General features: G+C 60.0%; 1 protein-coding gene across 8 annotated transcripts in view; it reads left to right on the top strand.

The window, feature by feature from the left end:
- Positions 1 to 271: 271 nt before the first annotated feature.
- Positions 272 to 19,406, top strand: part of BCL9L (BCL9 like) — a 33,520-nt gene continuing 14,385 nt past the window's right edge. For 2 of the 8 annotated variants that reach the window (XM_065529080.2, XM_065529077.2), the window contains exons 1-5: positions 7,071 to 7,131; positions 7,221 to 7,274; positions 16,721 to 16,822; positions 18,075 to 18,460; positions 19,126 to 19,245. In XM_065529080.2, the coding sequence (XP_065385152.1) occupies positions 7,121 to 7,131; positions 7,221 to 7,274; positions 16,721 to 16,822; positions 18,075 to 18,460; positions 19,126 to 19,245 (673 nt within the window). In that variant the 5' untranslated portion in view covers positions 7,071 to 7,120. Of the gene's footprint in view, positions 956 to 7,070; positions 7,132 to 7,220; positions 7,275 to 16,720; positions 16,823 to 18,074; positions 18,461 to 19,123; positions 19,246 to 19,406 lie in introns of those variants that run through there. The other 6 variants (XM_005579856.5, XM_045370026.3, XM_005579859.5 and 3 more) reach the window with 6 other exon arrangements.

Raw genomic sequence — 19,406 nt, 5'->3', positions numbered from 1 at the left:
GGTTTGTCAAACCTTTCCCTAGCCTGGGATGTTGTTGGCGCGTCTCCTCCTCAATCCTCAGGAGTGGGGAGAAGAAACCCCCCTCCCCGCCCCCGGGCCAACCTGCCTCCGGCTAGCCGGCCGGGCGCCTTACCGAGTCAGACCACTGGGAGGCTGGGGGAGCCGGGTTGGGCGAGGAGGCAAGCGAGATGGGGGAGCTCTTATTTTGACAGGGGCCTCTCCGGGCTCTGGTATGAAGGCAGAAGGAGGCAGCCAGAGAGCCCCGATGCTTATTCAGGCTGGGGAGTGGAGCCGAGTGGAGGGGCGAGCGAGGCTCCGGCAGCGCAGGGGAGCCCGGGGAGGCGGCGGCGCGCGGCGGAGCCAGTGGCTGGACATGCCCCGGACCCGGGGCCGCTGCACCACTGCCGCCGCCCGGAGCCAGACGGCCGGACGCCCGCACGCCTGGGTCCCCCGGCGCCGCGCAGCCCGGGGGCTGCGACCCGGACCCTCGGCGTCCGACCAACAATAAGCGCCCAGACAGCCCCCTCCCCACCCAGCGCCCGCCATCCCCGCGGGCTTTGGGGAAAGTGAAAGGAGGAGGCGAAGGAAGGAAGGAAGGAAGCAAGCAAGGGAGGAGGAGCGGGAGCAGGAGCCAGAGTCCTGAGGTTCGGGGCCGAGACCCCAGCCCCGCGCCCCGGCCCCGGCGGGTGTGCGCGCTCTCCCGCCGCTGCCCGGCGCCCACGACCATGCTCCGCGGTTGGGAGGCAGGAACCCAGGCACCCAGCGATCCCCGGATAGCCTCCCCCGGGCCGGGCTGGTATTGAGATCAAGGCGTCCAGGATCAAAAGATCACCGCCTGCCCGCCCTCTCTGCATCTCCAACTGGCGAGCGGGAGGACCCCCATCCACACACCGACCCTGACCTGGTTATGGCTTCCAGCTCCGGCCTGGCGTGAGGACCCCCCAATCCGCGTGAGGTGAGGGGTGGGCTGGGGGCAAGGCGAAAGTCATGCCAGGCCAGCAGAGGCGCGAGGAGGGAGCTCCAGTTTGAATCGGGGAGGGGAAACACAGTCGGATTGTCTCTTGCTCTCTGGCACGTAACCCCAGGCTGTTTAAGGTGTGGGGGACGCCCCCAGGGTCAGTGGAGGCTACTCTTAAGCCCCCAATCAGGTTGGCAGCTCCAGAACACCGTGGGGAGGGCTTAGGGGCAGCCAGGGGACCCTGCCACCCTAGCGCAGAGAACAAGGCCGGCCTTGGGCCAGCTGGAGCAGCGAACCTTGCCCTGGGGGCTTCTGGGAGATGTAGTCCCCCTCCCAGGCTCACCAACCCCGTGGGTCTTCGCACCCCAGCCCTCCTTCCCTGACTGATGGGAGCCTCCAGAAGGAGATGGGTTAGGACTAGGGAGAGCTGGGGGTCAGTCACCCTTTTCCCCCAGGCATTGCCTGCGAGTAGCGGGGTCTGTGACTGAGGAGTCTCTTCTTTCAAGGCTTCTGAGTGATGTGGGCTTGGCTGGGGGGTGGGGCAGTCATACAGTTCCTTGGAGGTGTCCCTGCGCTGCTAAGGGGAGGTGGCCCCTGCCTTGATCCAAAGGAACCCTCGGGGAAGAATGCAGGAAGAGAAGTGAGCTTAGGCTTCTTGTTCCGCTAGGGTCGGTCCTATTCCAGAGCTGCTGGAATTTGGTTTCAGAAGAGACAGAGGACGACTAAGGAGAGAGTCCCTTGAAGTCTAGGAGTCTGGAGGGTGTCTCTGTGGAGCAATGAGGCTAGGATCAGCTTCTGTCTGTCTGTCCAGCTTCCTTCCTTCCGGGTTTTTCTGACACCCCCTCCCTCCCTCCTCTTTCTGTCTGTCTGCTGCTTGGGGTGGGTGTCTGTGTCTGTGTCTGGGGGGACCTCTGCTGAGAGGAGAAAAAGTGTTGCTCTGAGAGAGGTGACCTGTGCATGTGTTTGAGCCTTCAGAAAGGGGCTCCAAGGCTCCCTGGATCTTTTGCCCTGACTCCCAGCCTTGGTTTAGTGTGAAAGCTGTCTGTGCACTGTGTCTGCTTTAACTCTGCTGCTGCCTCTGAGCAGCTCTCTGGATGAGACCGCCACAGTGAGTGGCCTTCTACTGTCTTCTCCCTCTCTTCTCAGCCTCTCCAGGGTGCAGCCACTTCCGGGCAGGGGCTGCCTTGCTCCTTTGCTGCCTCTCAGCATGGGCCTGGCTACCTTCTCCGGGTCAGAACCACAGTTTCATGGCCCCAGAGGAAGAGCATGCTCAGCCTCTGTCTTCCTGGTGTCAGCTCTGAGGCCCTGCTGATAGAGGCCTCAGGACAGGACCGGGAGAGAATGAGTGAAGAAGGTGAAGAGCAGGGAGAGAGACTGGGAGGCTGGTGCCAGGAAGGAAGGTGCCACCTCCCCCAGGTGATTTGCCTCCTTGGCCTTGGAGAGCCAGGTCTGGAAGGCCAGCCTTCTGGCCACCTCCCTCTAGGGGTTCCCTGCTTGCCCATGTTGCTCCTGAGTGGTGTGGGGTGATAGTTCACAGCAGGAAGGGTGCTGAGGGGCAGATGGAATACCTAAAATCTTGGATCCAGAGTGACTCTTGTGCCTGGAGTAGAAGGGGTCCCATGACTGGTGATGGGTTCTGGAGGCCCATATGGAGGTTCAGAATGAGTTTCTACTAGGATGGGGAGTCATAGGATTGGAGAGATACTACAGGGTCCTAGAGAGGGATTGGCAGTCCACAGAAATCTAGCGCCTCAGTGGCAGTGTGGGACCTATTGATCTTGCTTGTTGAATCTGTGTTGGGTACCCATGACCCTGCTTAGCTAGTTCCTGCCTTTGGAGTCCTGGTACCTGGGTTAAGCGGGAGCCCTAGGCTGGGATCTCAACTTCCACACCAGGCAGGACAGTAGCCTCTAGGCAGAGGCCTAGGGGGTGGCAGTGTCGGCTCAGCAAGGGCTGGAATGCCTGGCACCTGCTTTAGATTAAAGGAGATGCCGAGCAAAGGGGAGCTGCCTGCCTGTCAGGGGAGTGGCTGGGATGGAGCTCCATGGACCCCAGGAGTGGAGTGGGAGGAAAGGACCAGGGTTGCAGCAGCAGCAGCCCAGGCGGGAATGGAGGGAGCCACTGTCACCCAGCTCTGCAGCCCTCCTCCAGGGAGTCCAATAGGAGGAGCTGGGGGCACCCCCACACTGCCCCTAGCACCACACGCTGAAGTTCTGTCACAGGACCTGGGGCAGCTCTGGAGAGCTGGGGTGTTCAAGTGTGCAGTCTTCCCAGGATCAGAAGAGGCCCACAAGGAGGTGTATGGGGGGTCCTTTGGGATTCTCATGGTCTTGCTGCCATGCTGGCTGTTTCTGGGGCTCTTTGGGTGCTGAGAGTAAGGTATCTCAAGAGTCTGGGCACCCAGGGGTGACAGGGGAATGGCATCCCTTGCTTCCTTGTGCCAGAGCCCTGGGCACTGCCCGGGTGCTGACCTCTGATGGGGGAGGGGGCAGAAGGGGGATGGCACCGTGGGAAAGTGGGCAGCTGTGGGAGCCAAGCGGGTACAGGCTGGGTGCCGCGGGCAGGGAGCCTCTGCCAGGCCCGCTCTCCCTGGGGTGGGGCGGCTGTTCCATGGACTGGCTCAACCTGTTGAGCGCCTGGCTGCTCTAGCTCGGCGTGTGTGCCCCTGCCTGCCAGCCCTGCCAGCTGCCCACCCATAGCCACACCGTGGGGGCTGCCCTCGGAACTGAGGGAAGGAGGCTCTAACTGGCCAGAGGGGCCGGGATGGGGCCGGTGGGAGCTCCTCCCAGGGCTGAGGAGCCCATCTGAGTCCCAGAGCTGGGGCTAAAGCCAGTTGGAGGGCTGGAAGGCCAGGGCTAGGAGGGGAAGGCCAGAGCACTGCAGCTCCTGAGCTGGTGCATGTCACTTGGCTCAGCGGCCCTGAAGGCTGCCTGGACTTACAGCCTGGAATTTCCTCTGCCTGGTGCCAGGGCCAGGCCTCCGAGCCCCACCCCCAGCCTGGACTGACCTCCCCTCCCTCCCCTCCTGGGGGAGAGCTCAGCCTGACTTTCCCTGGAGGCTGGGGGAGGGGCAGTAAGGGCATTCTGGCTGCTGTGGGAGGGGTGACTTCCTGGGTGTGGGCATGTGTTGCACTGCCTCAGTCTCCCCGAGGGTTCCGCATCCCTGTGGAGAGGAAGAAAGCACTGGCTTCCCAGGGGGATGCCCACAGCCTGCTCTGAGTGTGGGGGGTCCTGGAACCTGTAGAAGACCCCTGACTCCTGCAGGCCCTTGCTGTCTCCCTGTCCCCTGTGACCCCTTAGCTTTCCACCCACTTTGGGGCTGTGCTAGCTGGTGGGGAAGGGGAGCCAGGGTGCCACTCTGGAGAGCAGAAGGTGGTCACTGCCCAGGAGTAGGGGAAAGGACACAGACAGGTTCCCTCTGATTCTCCATGCTGAGGGGGAGGGGCGGCCTCCCCTGCCTTCTCACTTTTTCTGTCAGTGGCAAAAGCAGAGGCCTCTCCTTTGCAGCCCAGGCCCTCCCTGCTTGACCCTGGACCGGCCCCCCTCCTAACCTTGGTGTTTTATTCTAGGCCCCCTTCCGCCAGGGCTGGGACTCCCTCTGTCCATTCCCGATCCTTCTCCAATGGACTGGTAGCCCTGGGCTGGCCTGTCTTCCCCTCCTCCTCACTCTGCACTTCCCCACCCCCAGCCTCAACTGGGAATGGCCCTGAATCCAGCAATTCCAGCATTTCGAAACCAGGATTGTTTTGAAATCCCTGAGTGGTTCTCCACCCCCTGCAGGCTCCCCTCCTCCCCAGAGCACTGCCTTCTAATCCGACTTCACACACTGTACGCTGCAAGTTTGTGTGTTTGAGTTTGTGTGCTAGCACATGGCTGCGTACTACTTTGTGTGTGTGTGTAAGTTTGTGTGTGTGTGTGTGTCTCAGTGTGGGTGTATCTTCTGTCGGCGGTTCTGTTTGGCAGTTCTGTGTGATTGGCCGATGTCATGTGTGTTTCCTGAGCTCCCCTAGACTGTCTATATGAATACGGTAGCCTCTGTGGGTCTTAAGGGGCCACTCTTGGAGAATTTGGAGTGCTTTTTAGGAAACGTCTTTGGATGTGCATCTTTGGGAGTTGCGTCTGTGTTGTCAGTGTCGGGGTACCTCTGGAGAGTGTGTGTGCTGGGGGCGTGTCTCGTCCACGTGCATGTGCATGTGCGTGCACACACATGCGCTTCACTTCTCTTCCCTCCTCTCTCCTCCCTGGGAACATGTCTGGGGTGTGTAGTCACAGGTCTCCCCACAGCTCCCTGGGACATGGAGTCCTCTGCCCTTTGATAGGGAAGTTTCCTGGAGTGGGGCCAAGGCTTCTGGCAGTTCTGTGGTCCTTGGAGAGAGAGTGGTGCAGTGGGGACTTTGTGATGAACCCTCCCTGGGAACTGGGTTCTCTCCCTCTACCCCTGACGGGCACCTAACACCTTGTAAGGTCCCCATACCACCTGTCCACCCTCTCTGGTCCTGATTATACAGTGGTGGTTGTTACAGGGAGGCCCGGTGCTCTAAAGGCAAAGCGGTGGGGAAAGGGAGCTAACCCCCCACCCTGGGGTCACTTGCTTCATTGAGGGCAAGGAACAGCCAATCACATCAGACCTGGGAGCTTGGTGGCAAATTTAAGGTTCAGAAAAAGTTGACTTCTCCAGTGAGGGCCAAATAGCTAAACAAGAGAAGACACTCATATTTCCAGCCTGAGCAGAAGACAGAGGGGTCTGGAATCCAGGCATCTGGGGTGGGGCCAGCTGCCCTTGTAGCCTTGATCGATTGTGGGAAGTCCTTCTTGATGTTTAATCTAATTCCCAGTATTCTACATAAGAGAAGGTTCCTAGGGTTTTTTGATTTGGGGCCAAAGAGAGGACGGTGATAGCAGAGTTTTATCAGCATGGGATGCAGGCGCTAGAACCCCCATAACCTTTCTGTATCTCAGTTTTCCATCCTGGGATCTCAGGCTAGAATGGAATGCATTCCTCCAGAAGCACTTGTGACAAATCAGTGAGGAAGCAGAGTGCTGGGGCTGGGGCTGATTGTGTGAGTCAGAGACCTATGGAGACAGCAGCAGGAGGTGGACACAAGGATAAGCTGTCCCTTTTACGTCCCCACCCCCAGTGGCCTCTGGTCCCAGAGCACAGTGGGAGGAAGGGAGGGGTACAGGTTGGTACCGTGCTCAGTGACCCAGCAGGGGGAGGGCCTTGGCAAGGAATTTTCAGTTTGTTTCTCAATCTCTGTCTCTGAGACACGCACACACGTCACTGCAGACACCTTTAGGAGATGAGCTCAGAAAAGTCACCTAGGTGGCGGCAGGGCAGGGCAGTGCCAGACGGGGCCATGTGGAACCAGCCTTTTGCTGGTAGATGCCCTGCTCTGTAGGAGCCTTAGAATGGAAAGTTGAGCCCAGCCAAAGGTCTTCTCCCCAGCAGCCCCCATCTCAGGTCTGGGAGGAACACAGGCTGGAGAGGGTTAAGTCTGGTTGGCAGGGACACCCCCCGCCCAGTGCAGTGAGAGAGAGGGAGGGGTGGTTAGCAGCTTGCTCTAGTTGGCGTCTCTCCCAGAATTCTTCGGAAAAGAACTCCCCTTTGACCCCCCAGTACAAACTGAGCCCAGCCACCAGCCTCCCTCCCGCCTGCTGTGGGAGCTTCGCCCAGCCCCCTCCTACTGAATTGCTAAACCTATTCCCTCGCCCCAGGCCCTCCCAACCAGACCAGGTCCTCAGGACTTGGCGTCTTCAGGGGACCAGGGCTATAGCCAGGGAGACCACACAGGGACACAGAATACACAGCCATTCTTTTCTCTGACATAGGATAACCTGGAGGTGGCTGGCACTAGAATCTGGGGTCCTCCAGCCTCCCCATGCCTCTCCTCCCCCAGGTCCTCAGGCCAGGTCGTGGGAGTCCTCTGCCTCTTCTCCTCCCCATGGGGCCAAGCTCTAAGGGAGCGCTAAGGTCTTCCAGTGCTTTCTCGTCTCTTCCAGGCTAGGGAGGGGATGGCGTGGTGGGTGGGGGGTGCGGGGGGGCGGTGCAGCTGGGTCAGGCTTGGCTCCCAGCCAATCCACAGAAGTCCTAGCGGGGGTGGGGGGTGGCAAATGAGTAGCTCAGAGACTTCCTGGAGCTGCAGGCTGTGTGGACTGTGTGTACATGTTTATGTGGTGTGTTGGTGGGGGGTGCTGGGGTGATGGGAGGAGCGGGGGCATAGATTGCTGGAAGGGGGCTTCTAGCTTTGACCCTCTCTCCACAGGGAGCCCCCATCCCAGACCACACCCTTGAGCCTGAGCCCGACATTATTCCTGAGGTGAGAGGTCTGTGTGCCCCTGTGTGTCCCTCTCAGCCTCCCTGATTTCTGTCCGCGGCGGCCGCGTCATCCTGGCTTAGCCTCTTGCTTGGCTTTTTGTCTTTTGGGCTCCCTCCTCTTGGCTTTCTGCCCCCATCTCTCCTTTCATTCCCCTCCCTCCAGAGGAGGGAGGTCTCCTCTGGCTCCTGGTGGGCAAACAGCCTGACCAGAACCCTAGACCCAGTCGGGTGGGGAGTGGGGCCGGGCCGGGAGGGGTTACAGCCAGGCTCCAGTGAGAGTCCAGCCCTTCTCTATCTCAGCCGATCTCACCCCCCACCCGCCCCACCCTGCGGGAGGCGAGGAGATTCCGCCCAATCGCCCTGGAGGGCAAGGTACGATTTCCTGGTTATCCCAAGTCCTTGCTCCTCCTCGCTGGCTTGGCCTCTTCTGGCTCAGTCAAAGCCAGAGTGGCTGCCAGCCACAGTAGCGTGGTTTCTGCCCTGGCCCCCTGGTCCCCTAGTGTACACATGTGTGCGTGTATACACACACACACACACACACACACACACACGTGCGCACGCGCCAGCCTCTTTCCCTCCGTCAGCCCCCCTTCCTTACTTAGCAACAACTCCCTGAATTCACAACAAACACTCCTGAGGGCTCCTGGTCCGACTAGGGAAAGCTGGAGGAAGCTGGGGACTGGGAGGAGGCGCTTCTCCTAGACCATCCCCAGGAGGGAGGGGCTTCTCATCTCCCCACCTCAGCCCACACCCTCCCCATTGAAGCCACCCCCCCAGGGACACCGAGGATGTGGTCCTGCTCTCTACTGAGGAATGAAAGAAATGGGGAGCATTGGCCAGGTGTGGCTGAGCAGGTGGGTGGGGAGCAGGGCTGGGACTCCACCCTCACTGGTGAGTCCCACTTGACCTTTGACCCCCACCTGGGGCCTCTCACAAGCCCATGGTAACTCTTGGCAGGGGCTCTGTGCTGTTGTCTCAATGACTGGCCTTGTGCCCTCCTCTGACCAGCAGGGACAAGGATGGGTGAGGAGGTAACGGACTGGAGTTGGGCGGGGCTGGGGGAGGCTGGAGAACTTTGCTGTGTCCTGGCAGCACAGGCCAGGCCAGACGGGTACCTGGGTTGAGGGAGTGGGGAGTGGTGCTCTCTCTCTCATCTTCCCTGGGCAAGCCCTGGGCACATCAGGCATGGAAGGAGGATGTGAGGAGCGAGAGGGTGGGGCCTGGGTACCTCGTTCATCATTGTTCAGAGGACTGATACTGTGGTGCATCTGGAGTATTGTGAAATGGCCCAGAACCCAGATGCCAGGGAGTCTGAATTCAAATCCTGCTTCTTCTTTTTATGGGCCTTTTTTTATGGGCCTTAGGCGAGTTATTTCACTTCTTGGCACTTCCCTTTTCTTAGTGGGAAAGTGGGCATAATAAGAATGCTTTCTTACCAGACTGTTCTGAGGATTAAATTAGATGATGCACTTGAAGCATTTAGGACTGTGAAGTTACAAAGTAAATGCTCAATAAATGTTGGTGATCCTTCTCATTTTATTAGTTAGAGCTCTTCACAGGAACTTTTGACCCTCCCAGGGTTTTAGCACGGAAAGAATTGATAGTGAGAAGAGGGAGTGTGGGGGTGGGGAAGACAGCCTTTCCACACTCCAGATTCCTGGATTCTTTTTTTTTTTTTTTTTGAGACGGAGTCTTGCTCTGTAGCCCGGGCTGGAGTGCAGTGGCCGGATCTCAGCTCACTGCAAGCTCCGCCTCCCGGGTTCACGCCATTCTCCTGCCTCAGCCTCCGGAGTAGCTGGGACTACAGGCGTCCGCCACCTCGCCCGGCTAGGTTTTTGTATTTTTAGTAGAGACGGGGTTTCACGGTGTTAGCCAGGATGGTCTCGATCTCCTGACCTCGTGATCCGCCCGTCTCGGCCTCCCAAAGTGCTGGGATTACAGGCTTGAGCCACCGCGCCCGGCCCAGATTCCTGGATTCTAATACCCCTCCAGACCCACTGTTTGCTACCTCCGTTTCCCCATCGTTGGTGCTTGCTGACTTCTTGATTGCAAGTTTGCCAAATAGCCAGGGGCCTGGAGAAGGCCCAGGGAGTTTAGGACACGTCTCCCTCGCTATCTTCAGGCTTCTCAGGGCCAGCCCTCCTCCCTGAGGCTGTTTGCTCAGTTCTGCTCCAGCACTCCTCCCACTGCCCCATCCCCTGCTGCTCTGCTCTCACCAGGCAAACAAGACATTCCGTCCTTAAATGGCTTAAATGGCCGCCTCCTCTCCTTCCTGGCCTAGGGGTCAGGGACCTGGCTTGGGGAGCGAAGTGTCAGTGTGGAGCTGTGACCTGGATGGCAGCTGTTAGGAACGCCTCAGGGCCCTGGGCCCCCGGATTCCCTGTGCCCTGCCGGGGCATTTCCCTGAGGGGCAGTGCCCAGGCCTATGATAATGTGGGGGAGCCCTGAGGGGCGTGTTTGGCACCTGCTGGACACAGATGGTCAGGGACGGGGCATGCTGAAGCCCAGAAGGGGAGTGGAGTAATATCAGCATCCACAGCGGCCAAGGGACACCTCCAGAGTCCCTCCCTGAGCTGCAAGGGGGAGTGTGGACACTAGGAAAAGTTCTGCCTTAACCCTGTGTGCTGGCAAGGGAGAATGCTGAGTGGGGCCAGGCGGCCAGGGCTCCTATAGGCCCTGGGGTGAGAGTGGGATGGTGGAGGGGCTGAGGCTTGGGAGCTTCTGGATGAGGAGCCCAGGAGTGGGCGGCAGGGATGCGGTGCCCACAATGAGGTGTGGAAGCTATGCAGACAGGTGGGTAAAATCTTCTGGGGACTAAGATGTGGTAGAAGTGCCTAGGATCCCAGGGCCCCTGGGTCTGAGGCCTGGACTGAGCTGGCAGGTGTCTCTGGCGTGGTACCAAGAGGGGTGGGCTGGAGCCCCTGGCCCTGCTTACCATGTTCCTCTGGATCCAGAGAGGACACCTCCCTTCCATGGGCCGGGGGAATGAGGGCTCAGGGTCTGCCTGGGCCATGCCTCGCCTCATTGCTGGGCTGGCCATGCCTCCTGTGCCCAGCCCCTGGGGCCTGTTCCTTGGGCAGGCTGGGGCTATTTTTGGGATCGGGCTGGGGCTCTGGGGCTGGTTTCAGATGTTCCAATGTGAACGGGAGAAAATGGGAACAGATGGCTGGAGGGTTCCGATCAGTGGGTACTGCTGGGCGCAGGTTATTTTTAGGACCTTGTTAACCCTTTGGGGGCTTGTGGGGCCACCCGGAGAGATATAGCCCTCTCTAGTTGAGAAGAGAACAGGTTTTCTCCCTGGGCCCCTACTTTCCAGAACTGCTTGTCAATTGTTCCTTTGAGATCCACGGCTAGAGAGTAGGCTTAAGCTTTCTCCCGGCCCAAGTACTACAGGGTGACAGCCAAGGGACAGGCAGGGAGAAGGGCACCTGGCAGAGGGGAGGCTGGCCCTCTTGAAGAGAAATTCTCCTTTACTTGCCTCCTGGACTTTTGAGACATGGTCCTGAGGCTAAGAGAGTGGACAGCTGCCTAGCCCCTCTCTTTTTTCATGCTGTGGGTTTGAGTGTGTCGGTGAGCCCAGGATGCCCAGGACTGTGCCAGTGGAGGGAGCTGGCCTCTGAGAGGAAGGCAGGGAAGGAGCCAGGTCTTGGTACTTGGTGCCGCTAATATGATGCCCACGGGCCCTGTTCTCTTGGACACTCACAGGGAAAATATCTGGACAGTGCCTTCCTTTACCAAATGCCCACATATTTGGGTGCCATGGCAGAAGGTAAAAATGAGGACATTAAGGCCAGAAGTGGTTCGTTGAGGGCTGGTGTGTCTTAGGCATTCTGTTAGTTTCACACTGTTACCTCACTGTATAAAATTATTCTCATTTTGCAGATGAGGAAACTGAGGCTCAGAGGGATAAAGGGAAGGACAAGGCCCCATAGATGAGAAAGGGCAGGGTGTGATTGACACTGTCTGACTACAGACTCAGTTTTGTTTGGTTTTTTTTTTTTTTTTTTTTTTTTTTTTTTTTTTTTGAAACGGAGTCTGGCTCTGTCACCCTGGCTGGAGTGCAGTGGCCGGATCTCAGCTCACTGCAAGCTCCGCCTCCCGGGTTTGCGCCATTCTCCTGCCTCAGCCTCCCGAGTAGCTGGGACTACAGGCGCCCGCCGCCTCGCCCGGCTAGTTTTTGTATTTTTTAGTAGAGATGGGGTTTCACTGTGTTAGCCAGGATGGTCTCGATCTCCTGACCTCGTGATCCGCCCGTCTCGGCCTCCCAAAGTGCTGGGATTACAGGCGTGAGCCACCGCGCCCGGCCTTGTTTGTTTTTTTTTTTTTTGAGATGGAGTCTTGCTGTGTCGCCCAGGCTAGAGTGCAGTGGTGCATCTCAGCTCACTGCAACCTCCGCCTCCCGGATTCAAGCAATTCTCTGCTTCAGCCTCCCAAATAGCTGGGATTACAGGTGCCCACCACCATGCCCGGCTAATTTTTGTGATTTTAGTACAGACAGGGTTTCATCATCATGGCCAGGCTCATCTTGAACTCCTGACCTCGTGACCCACCTGCCTTGGCCTCCCAAAGTGCTGGGATTACAGGCGTTAGCCACTGCGCCCGGCCCTCAAACTCAGTTCTTATTCCACTGCATCCTACTGCATGCCAGGGCCCCAGCCCCAGAGGGCGAGGCCGCCAGGCACCAGACCTCCTCTGGGAGCAGCTTTACTGAATGGGTGTGGGAGAGGAGGCCTGGGGACAGGGGACCCTGCCTGTCACCGCTCTCACAATCCCCTAAGCCCTTTTTGCCTGAGGGTGCCAGGACTGACACCAGAAACCCCGTGTGGCCTTCCTGTCTCCCCTGCAGAGGATCACAGGCATACATCCTGTCTCATCACCCCCACCCCTCCCGGCCTGGCCCACGTGCCCGTGCATCCTGGAGGGTCATGACAGTCTGGATGTCAATGTGGGCAGAGCTCATGGAGCCCCCAGGTGCTGCTGGTGCCAAGAGTGTGGGCCAGCAGGCGAGGGGAGGGGCCAGGAGGATGCGTCTGCCTCTGGCTGTACCTGGGGAGAGAGCAGAGCAGGCAGGCGGGCGGGCGGGCGCTGGGTGAGGTCCCACCGTGGTGCGCTTGGCTGTGCCAGCAGTCTGCTGCACTCCATCCTCCCACAATGGCCCCATTGTTCCCAGCAGCCAGGCAGTTTGGAGGAGGTTCCTCGGCCACCCCTACCCCCCTAAATAGGGACCAGATTAACCCCTTGGAGGACTGAGGCCAGGTGAGGGCCCACAGGGAGCTGCCTTGCCCATCTCTGCCTGTTCTGGGAACCCAGGCTTGGGAAGTTACCTTCTACCCACATGAACCCAGCACCAGACCACCTCCTGAGATAGGAGCCTCCATAGGGTAGAGAGTGGCACCTGGATCATCTCCTACCCCCACCCTGGTACAGGTGCCAGGGGACAGGAAGTACCAGTGGGGCGGCGGGCAGAGACCAGATATATTTGGGCCGGTGGGGCTAATTCCAGCCACCACTGCCTGCCCTACTGGCTCCTGAGCTCCTTTCCTTCCTGTGAAACCAGAGCTAGGTTGGGCCTAGCTCAGGATTTCGGTGGATTTAAAGAGGCAGCACCATCCCTGCCAGCCTGGCTCCCTCTCCCCCGCCCAGGTAGGGTCTGGGGCAGAGAGAGGACTGGAGAGCTTCTTGCTCCTCCCTCGCCCTGGGCTAACCCCTGGCCCTTGCCTCTGTTGGGGTACCAGGCTTTTGGCACTCCTCTCTCCCAGAGCCTTGGGCGGGTGGGGTGGGCGGGGGTGGGCTGTGGTTTCCTGTGTTGGTTGTTTGTGCCTGGCCCAGAGTGCCCGCCGCCTGCCTGGGCTTCCTGCCCTGTCTTGTTTCCTTGTGCCCCCCACCCCCTCTCCACCCCTCCCCCTGTGGGAGGGAGCAGCTGGGGACTGGGTAGCTGTCTTTGGGGGCACCCCACTGCCAGGCCATGATTGCTGCCCAAGGCCCGACCACACTGACAATGACTGTAGGATCCAAGAGAAGTGAGGTGACCTCAGGCCTGTCCAAGCAATGCCACTTGTCCCTGCGAGCTCCAGAAGGGACAGTGGGCCAGAATGGGCAAAACCACCGATCGCCCCCCAGTACCCTGTTCAACGATCCCAGACCAGAAAGGTCTGGGACCAGGAGTTTCCATGGCCCTGTGGAGCTGGGGTTGTCTGACATTACCCTAGGGCTGCAGGTGGGGTGGGGCTGGAAACTCCCAGGGAAAACCTCCCAAGCAAAAATGGCTGATTTGCATGGTCTCCTTTGGCACAGGGTGGGGGGAAGTGGGGAGAGCTACTAGGAACCAGGGCCATGGGAAGGCCCCCTAAGCCTGGAAGTCCCCACATCGAGGGTCCCAGAGCAGCACCTTGGTCCTTGAGCAGATTTCCTGCTGGGCTACGAATCCTTGATCTCCCCACCCGCTGAGTCACCACCTCAGGAAGAGGAAGTGACCTGAGTGGTGGAGAGAGCTTCTGAGGTCTGAGGGGTCCTGACACCCAGGAGAAAGGGGATTTGGGACCCTGTCATCTCTGGCGCTGTATCTCCCTGAGCCAGAGGCCAAGGATCTCGTTTGCTCTGTTGTCCCCAGCAGGGTCCTGAGTCCTCGTGTCATCACAGAGGGCCCTGGCAGACAGAAGCATGGACCCTCCAAAACATTTTCTTACTGCCTCTTTGGGGTGGTTTTGAGCTAGGCAGTGACACTGGTGGGCCAGCTGGTGAGCCAAGCAGAGGCTCCCAACGTGGGGGCAGCTGGAAGCAGGCAGGTTGCCACTGGATGTGTGAACGCCTGCCCTACCTGTGGTAGTTGTGTGTGGAGCAGAGCTGGTGTGTCACACCTGGAGGCTCTGGGCATCTGAGCCTTCCTCAGCTCTTCCCCCAGCCAGGATCAGGTCCACTTTAACCCTTAGCAACCCTTAGGCTGCTGGCTCCTACCCTCGCAGTCACTCAGGGTGGGGTGGCGGGTGGGGGAACGGATGGATATCTCAGGCCCTTTGTCAAGCCGCCTCCTCCACTCCTCCGGGCACATTCATTCTCCTGGTATGTGCCTGGCCTTCCACTCAGGTGACTTGCACCTGCTCCCTGTTTGTGAGCTTGCTACCCCTCCCCACCTAACCCCCTAAGAGGGAGGCACGGTGATGCGTTCCCAGAGCCCCATCCCTTTGCTTTCTTGCACCTCAAGGGCCCCTGGCCTGGTACTAGGAAGCCCCCTTCACTTGGTACTTCAAAATTGCATTGGACTGAGATCAGCCCTCCTGCTTCCCATCACCAGGCCTTCCAGGTGTCTTCAGAGACTGAGTGTGTGGAGGAGGAGGGGTCTTTGGGAGCTGGGGCAGACTCTTGAGGGGCAAAGTGGGGAGGTGTGAGATGGGAAAGTCCTGACTCATCCACGCTTGACTCAGCTCGCCCTGCGGCGGGGTGGGAGAGAGGGGGTGGAGTCCCACAGGGGAGGGTGACTGAAAGAGTCTTCTGGGGAGGAGCCTAGGCCTGAAAGGCCACTGGGGAGGACTAATTTTCTAATGGCCCCTTCCCAAATTCTTACAGGTTCTCAATTTTTGAGGCTGTGAACATAGGTAGTGAATGGCCCTTGCCCTGCCCCTCCCCCCTTATGGGGGGCCTGGGCACTGTGGCTGGAGTGTGGGAAGCCCACCTATCTGATGCAGGCTCAGAGGAGCAGTCCTGCCTGGGGTGTCGAGGTGGGGCCACTGCAGTGTCTGGAATGAGGGTCCCCACACTGCCACGTACTGGGTCTGTGACTCAAGGTCACATCACTTCCTCTTCCCAGACCTCAGTTTCCTCGTTGAAATGGGGTCGATTCTTTTGAGAATCTGCGAGTTGGTGAAGGGAGAGCCTGAGATGCATGCCAGCCAGGAGCCTGCTCAGAGCCCTGCTGTCTCCAGTGACTCCAGCCTCTGCCTCTGCTCTTCCCTGGTTGTGATGGAGAAGCTGGGGGTGGCGGGCTGTTTCCCAGGCAGGTCCTGGACTTTGGAACCTTCCCCCAGGAGCCTTCCTCCCCAGAGACAGGGCTGGAGTGGCGAAGGCCAATGTGCCCTAGGGTTAAGTTGGGGTTACACTCCCGCAGGGTGGCAGGTGGGGGCCCCTCACCCGGAGGTCCCCGCCCAGCCTCCAGCAGCCCCGCAGGGAGCATCAGGAGTGTGCACCGGTGTCTGGCCGGGCCTGTCACCGGGACGAGGCTCATGGGCCCAAGACTCCTCCCCTTTGACAGGGATCGACTGCTGGAGGGCGGGTAGGGGAGGCGAGGGGGAGCCAGGGCTGGGGGCAACTGGGTGAGGCCTCTGTTTGTGTAAGTCTGTTGCTGTATCTATGGCCCTGTGCGTGTTTCTTTGTAACTACCAGGCTCAACTTTCTTCGGCTCTCTTGTGGCCGGCCTCAGTCTTTTCATCTGTTCAATGAGTCCGGCGCTCGCACTCAGCCCTCGGGCAGCCCCGGTGTCTGCGCGTGCCCCAGGCTATCTCCGCGGCTCCCGCTCCGGCCGGCGCTTCCCTGGCCTCCGGCGCGCCTCTAGCTTCCTGGGCTCCGTGCGTGTCTTTGTCTCCCTGTCCACGTGTGAGCTGTTGAGTGTGTGTGAGTCAGAGTTCGGGTGTCTGTGGGTCTCTGAGCCCCTGCCGGCAGCACCCGGTGCTCGCCAAGCTTTTGCCGGCCGGCGCGCGCCCCAGCTCCTGGCGGGACTAGTCCGTGTGTCTGTCCGCGCGCGGGGCCTGGAGAAGCACGCTGCAGTCCTGTCCGCCTCCCGCTCGCTGCCTCGCTGGCTGTCGCTCTCGCTCTGCCTCTCCACCCGGGCTTTGCCGAAGGGGGCGGGGTGGGGGTGCAGGGCGGGGGGAGGGGAGGCTCCTGCATTCTTGCGGTCGGGGAGGAATCCGAGCCAGCGTTACTGGTCTCCAGAAGAGCCCAGCTGCAGCCCCGGGGCCCCGCCAGGCCTCTCGCTGCCCGCCCGGGCCTGCTGGGATGGGCACGGGCTAGGCCTCGAGCTGGGGACGGGGCGGGGCGGGGCCCCCACCCCGGGCCCCCTCCATGGCTGGAGCGTTCTGGGGGTGGGGCGTGAGGGGTACCCCACCCTGGATGAGGGGCGCGTCTGGGAGCAGGAATCCCTCAAGGGGCCAGGGCAGACCTCACGGCCGCCACACGCGGTACCTTTGCTACCTAGCCTTTTAGTGAATTCTGTCTCTGCCGCCCGTCAGGGCGGGGGCTTGCTGGAGACTGCAAGCCCCCTGAGGGCAAGGTGCGGGAGGGATGGGGACAGGGCTGGCCTCCAGGATCGAGACCCCATCTCGTAATCCTCCTTTTCCAGTGCCACCCCACCCTACCCAGCTCCCTAGTCCCAGGGCTGTTGGGGCTTCCTTTCTCCCCTCCCCCTCTCACACCCCCTCCCCAAGTCACGAGTTTTCTCTTTGGGGCTTGTTGCTGCAGTCCGTGCTCCAGTACCGAGTACCTGGCTGGGCCCTGGGCACGCACAGGGGCCGTAGCCCCACTGTGTGTGGGAGCCATGAGGATCCTGGCTAACAAGACAAGGTGTGTGGGTGTCGTGGCGGGCGGGATGTGTGTGTGTGGAGTGTGGGAAGGGAAGGGCCCAGTGGTGATGGGGCCCAAGCTGTGCTGGCCAAGAGAGGAGCCGCCCTGGGCACCTGGCTCCCAGGCCACCAGTGGGCTAAAGCGGGGTTAGCATGGGAAGGCCTGGCCCGAAGCAGGAGGCGCAGCCAGCCTTAGTACCTGGGCCCGGGGGGCAGAGGGGACTGGCAGCCTGCTATGCTTGTGGCTTTTGGTCCCTTCTAGTTCCTCCCTCCTTAAAATGGTTTCAGCAGACCCCCTCCCACCCTACTGTGGGGTCCGAAGGCCGCCTCTGGCCTCAGTCTAGCTGGAGGTGGGAGCGGGAGTAGGGGGCGGTGCCTGCCTCCCTCCCCCCACCCCGGAGAAGCCGGCAGACAGGGCCAGGCGGCAGCAGCAGGACAGCAGAGCTGAAATAAATCTGAGCTGGTGTGGAATGAGGGGGGATAAATATCCTCTCCCGTGATGTGATCTTTCCAGCGGCTATTAATAGGTCTCCGGGGAGGGGGAGGCGGCGGGGGGAGCGGGCTGGAGCTTAAAGGGCCCGCAGCCTAGGCTGCAGGAATCCTTGGCTTCAAGCTGCACTCCCCATCTGCTTGACACACCGCTCCCCTCCCCCTTTCCTCCTGCTTCTGCCTGCCGGCCTGGCCTGCCAGGCCCCCCTCCTCGGGCCTTCCCCTCCAGCTGTCTGGACCAGTGGGTACCACTCCCCAGTGTGCGTTTCCCCACTGTCCCTGGGGAATGAGACCGGGGCATGTGCAGTGACCCCAGGTCCTGCGGCCCTTCTCTGCTGGTGTTGGGACATATGGGAGTTGAGGTTTGAGACCTTGGAAGGAGTCTGAAGACAGCAGATCTTAGAAGAGAGGATGCTTAAGTCTGATACAGAGGACAGGGTTGCCACAGAAGCTTGCAGGCTGATGGGTGTTGGGGCTGAGGTGGGCGAATTCTGCCAACTCTGGGCCCTGGTTTCCATTCGAATTGTGGAGGCTGGAGGGTGGAGGGTTTCCCCGTCTCCACTCCCCAAGGTGGATGAGGGCCTTAGCCCTTGTCTGAGGAAGCCGTAGAGGGAAGTAGGGAATAGCTGGTGGTGGTCTTGAGATGCCACCCCTTCCCCCTACCATCCCCCATTATTAGAGGAGGCAGGATGGGGCAATTAAGTTCCAGGCATGCCTAGCCCCTAGCAAGGTTAACTTTTCACATCTCTCCTACCTTCTCCCAGGTTACCCCACCCCAGGAGGAGAGAAGCTCCAGGGAGCCCGCCGCTGTCCCCCCGCGGCCATTGCCCCCCTGCCCCAGCCAAGCCAATGCACCCAGAAAATAAATTGACCAATCATGGCAAAACAGGGAATGGCGGGGCCCAATCTCAGCACCAGAATGTGAACCAAGGACCCACCTGCAACCTGGGCTCGAAGGGCGTGGGGGCGGGGAACCATGGGGCCAAGGCCAACCAGATCTCGCCTAGCAACTCAAGTCTGAAGAACCCCCAGACAGGGGTGCCCCCTTTCAGCTCGCTCAAGGGCAAGGTGAAGAGGGAACGGAGTGTGTCTGTGGACTCTGGAGAGCAGCGAGAGGCTGGGACCCCATCCCTGGATTCGGAGGCCAAAGGTACCCTATTTCCTTATCCCCAAGACCCTAGCATCTCCTATAGTCCAAGGCTCAGATGTTCTGGGAGATCACCTCTCTGCCCCCTGCTTGTCCAGTCCTCACCCCACATTATTCTCCAGTGTTTCTGCATGGGTACCTTTCAACACCCACCAACCAGATCATTCGGGATTGGGGCTGGCCATGGTGCCACCCATGGAGGGGCCACACAGAGTGGTCAGACTATGGATTCCTTCTCCTCCTGCTTACCCACTAGAGCTCCAGAGAGGGACAGGGAGGTGCTGTGGAGTGAGGAGCAGACCCCAGACCCACACACTTCCCAGGAGCCTCCGTATCCCCGCTGGTGGGAGCCCTCTGGGAGCAGGCACTGGGGCCTGGAAGAGTAGCAGCAGCTCCCCCTCCCCGCCAGCCCTAATTAGAACCAGTTGTGGTTGGGGATTATGCTGTACTTGGTGTTGGGGTGGGGGGAGGGGAGACAGGCATGGGGCTATAGAGAGAAATCAGAAACAAATGGTGTGGTAGGGACCACGGGCTGGCAAAGTGCCCACCATGGCCTGGGCAGTGCCCTCTAGGGTGGGGCATCTTAGAGAATGGGTCTGGGAGGGACCCCGGGTGTGGGAGGATGGGGCCTCTGGGCACTCACTCTTTCCTCCATCCTGCCTGGGCAGAGGTGGCGCCCCGGAGTAAGCGGCGCTGTGTGCTGGAGCGGAAGCAGCCATACAGTGGGGACGAATGGTGCTCTGGACCGGACAGTGAGGAGGACGACAAGCCCATTGGGGCCACCCACAGTGAGTGCCTGTTGATGCCAGGGTGCTGTAGCCAGTGATGTTCCAGGGGGATGGACTTGAGAGGACTGAGCCTGGGAAAGAAATGAGGGCTGGGAGCCCTGGATTTGTCTCTCCCATCCCACCTCAGACTCTGTCCCTCCCTGCACTGCAACAGCCTTGCC

The sequence above is a fragment of the Macaca fascicularis genome, chromosome 14, assembly GCF_037993035.2.
Source record: "Macaca fascicularis isolate 582-1 chromosome 14, T2T-MFA8v1.1".
NCBI lineage: Eukaryota > Metazoa > Chordata > Mammalia > Primates > Cercopithecidae > Macaca > Macaca fascicularis.
The sequence above is the reverse complement of the archived record's forward strand: the minus strand, read 5'-3'. Positions and strand labels throughout refer to the sequence as shown.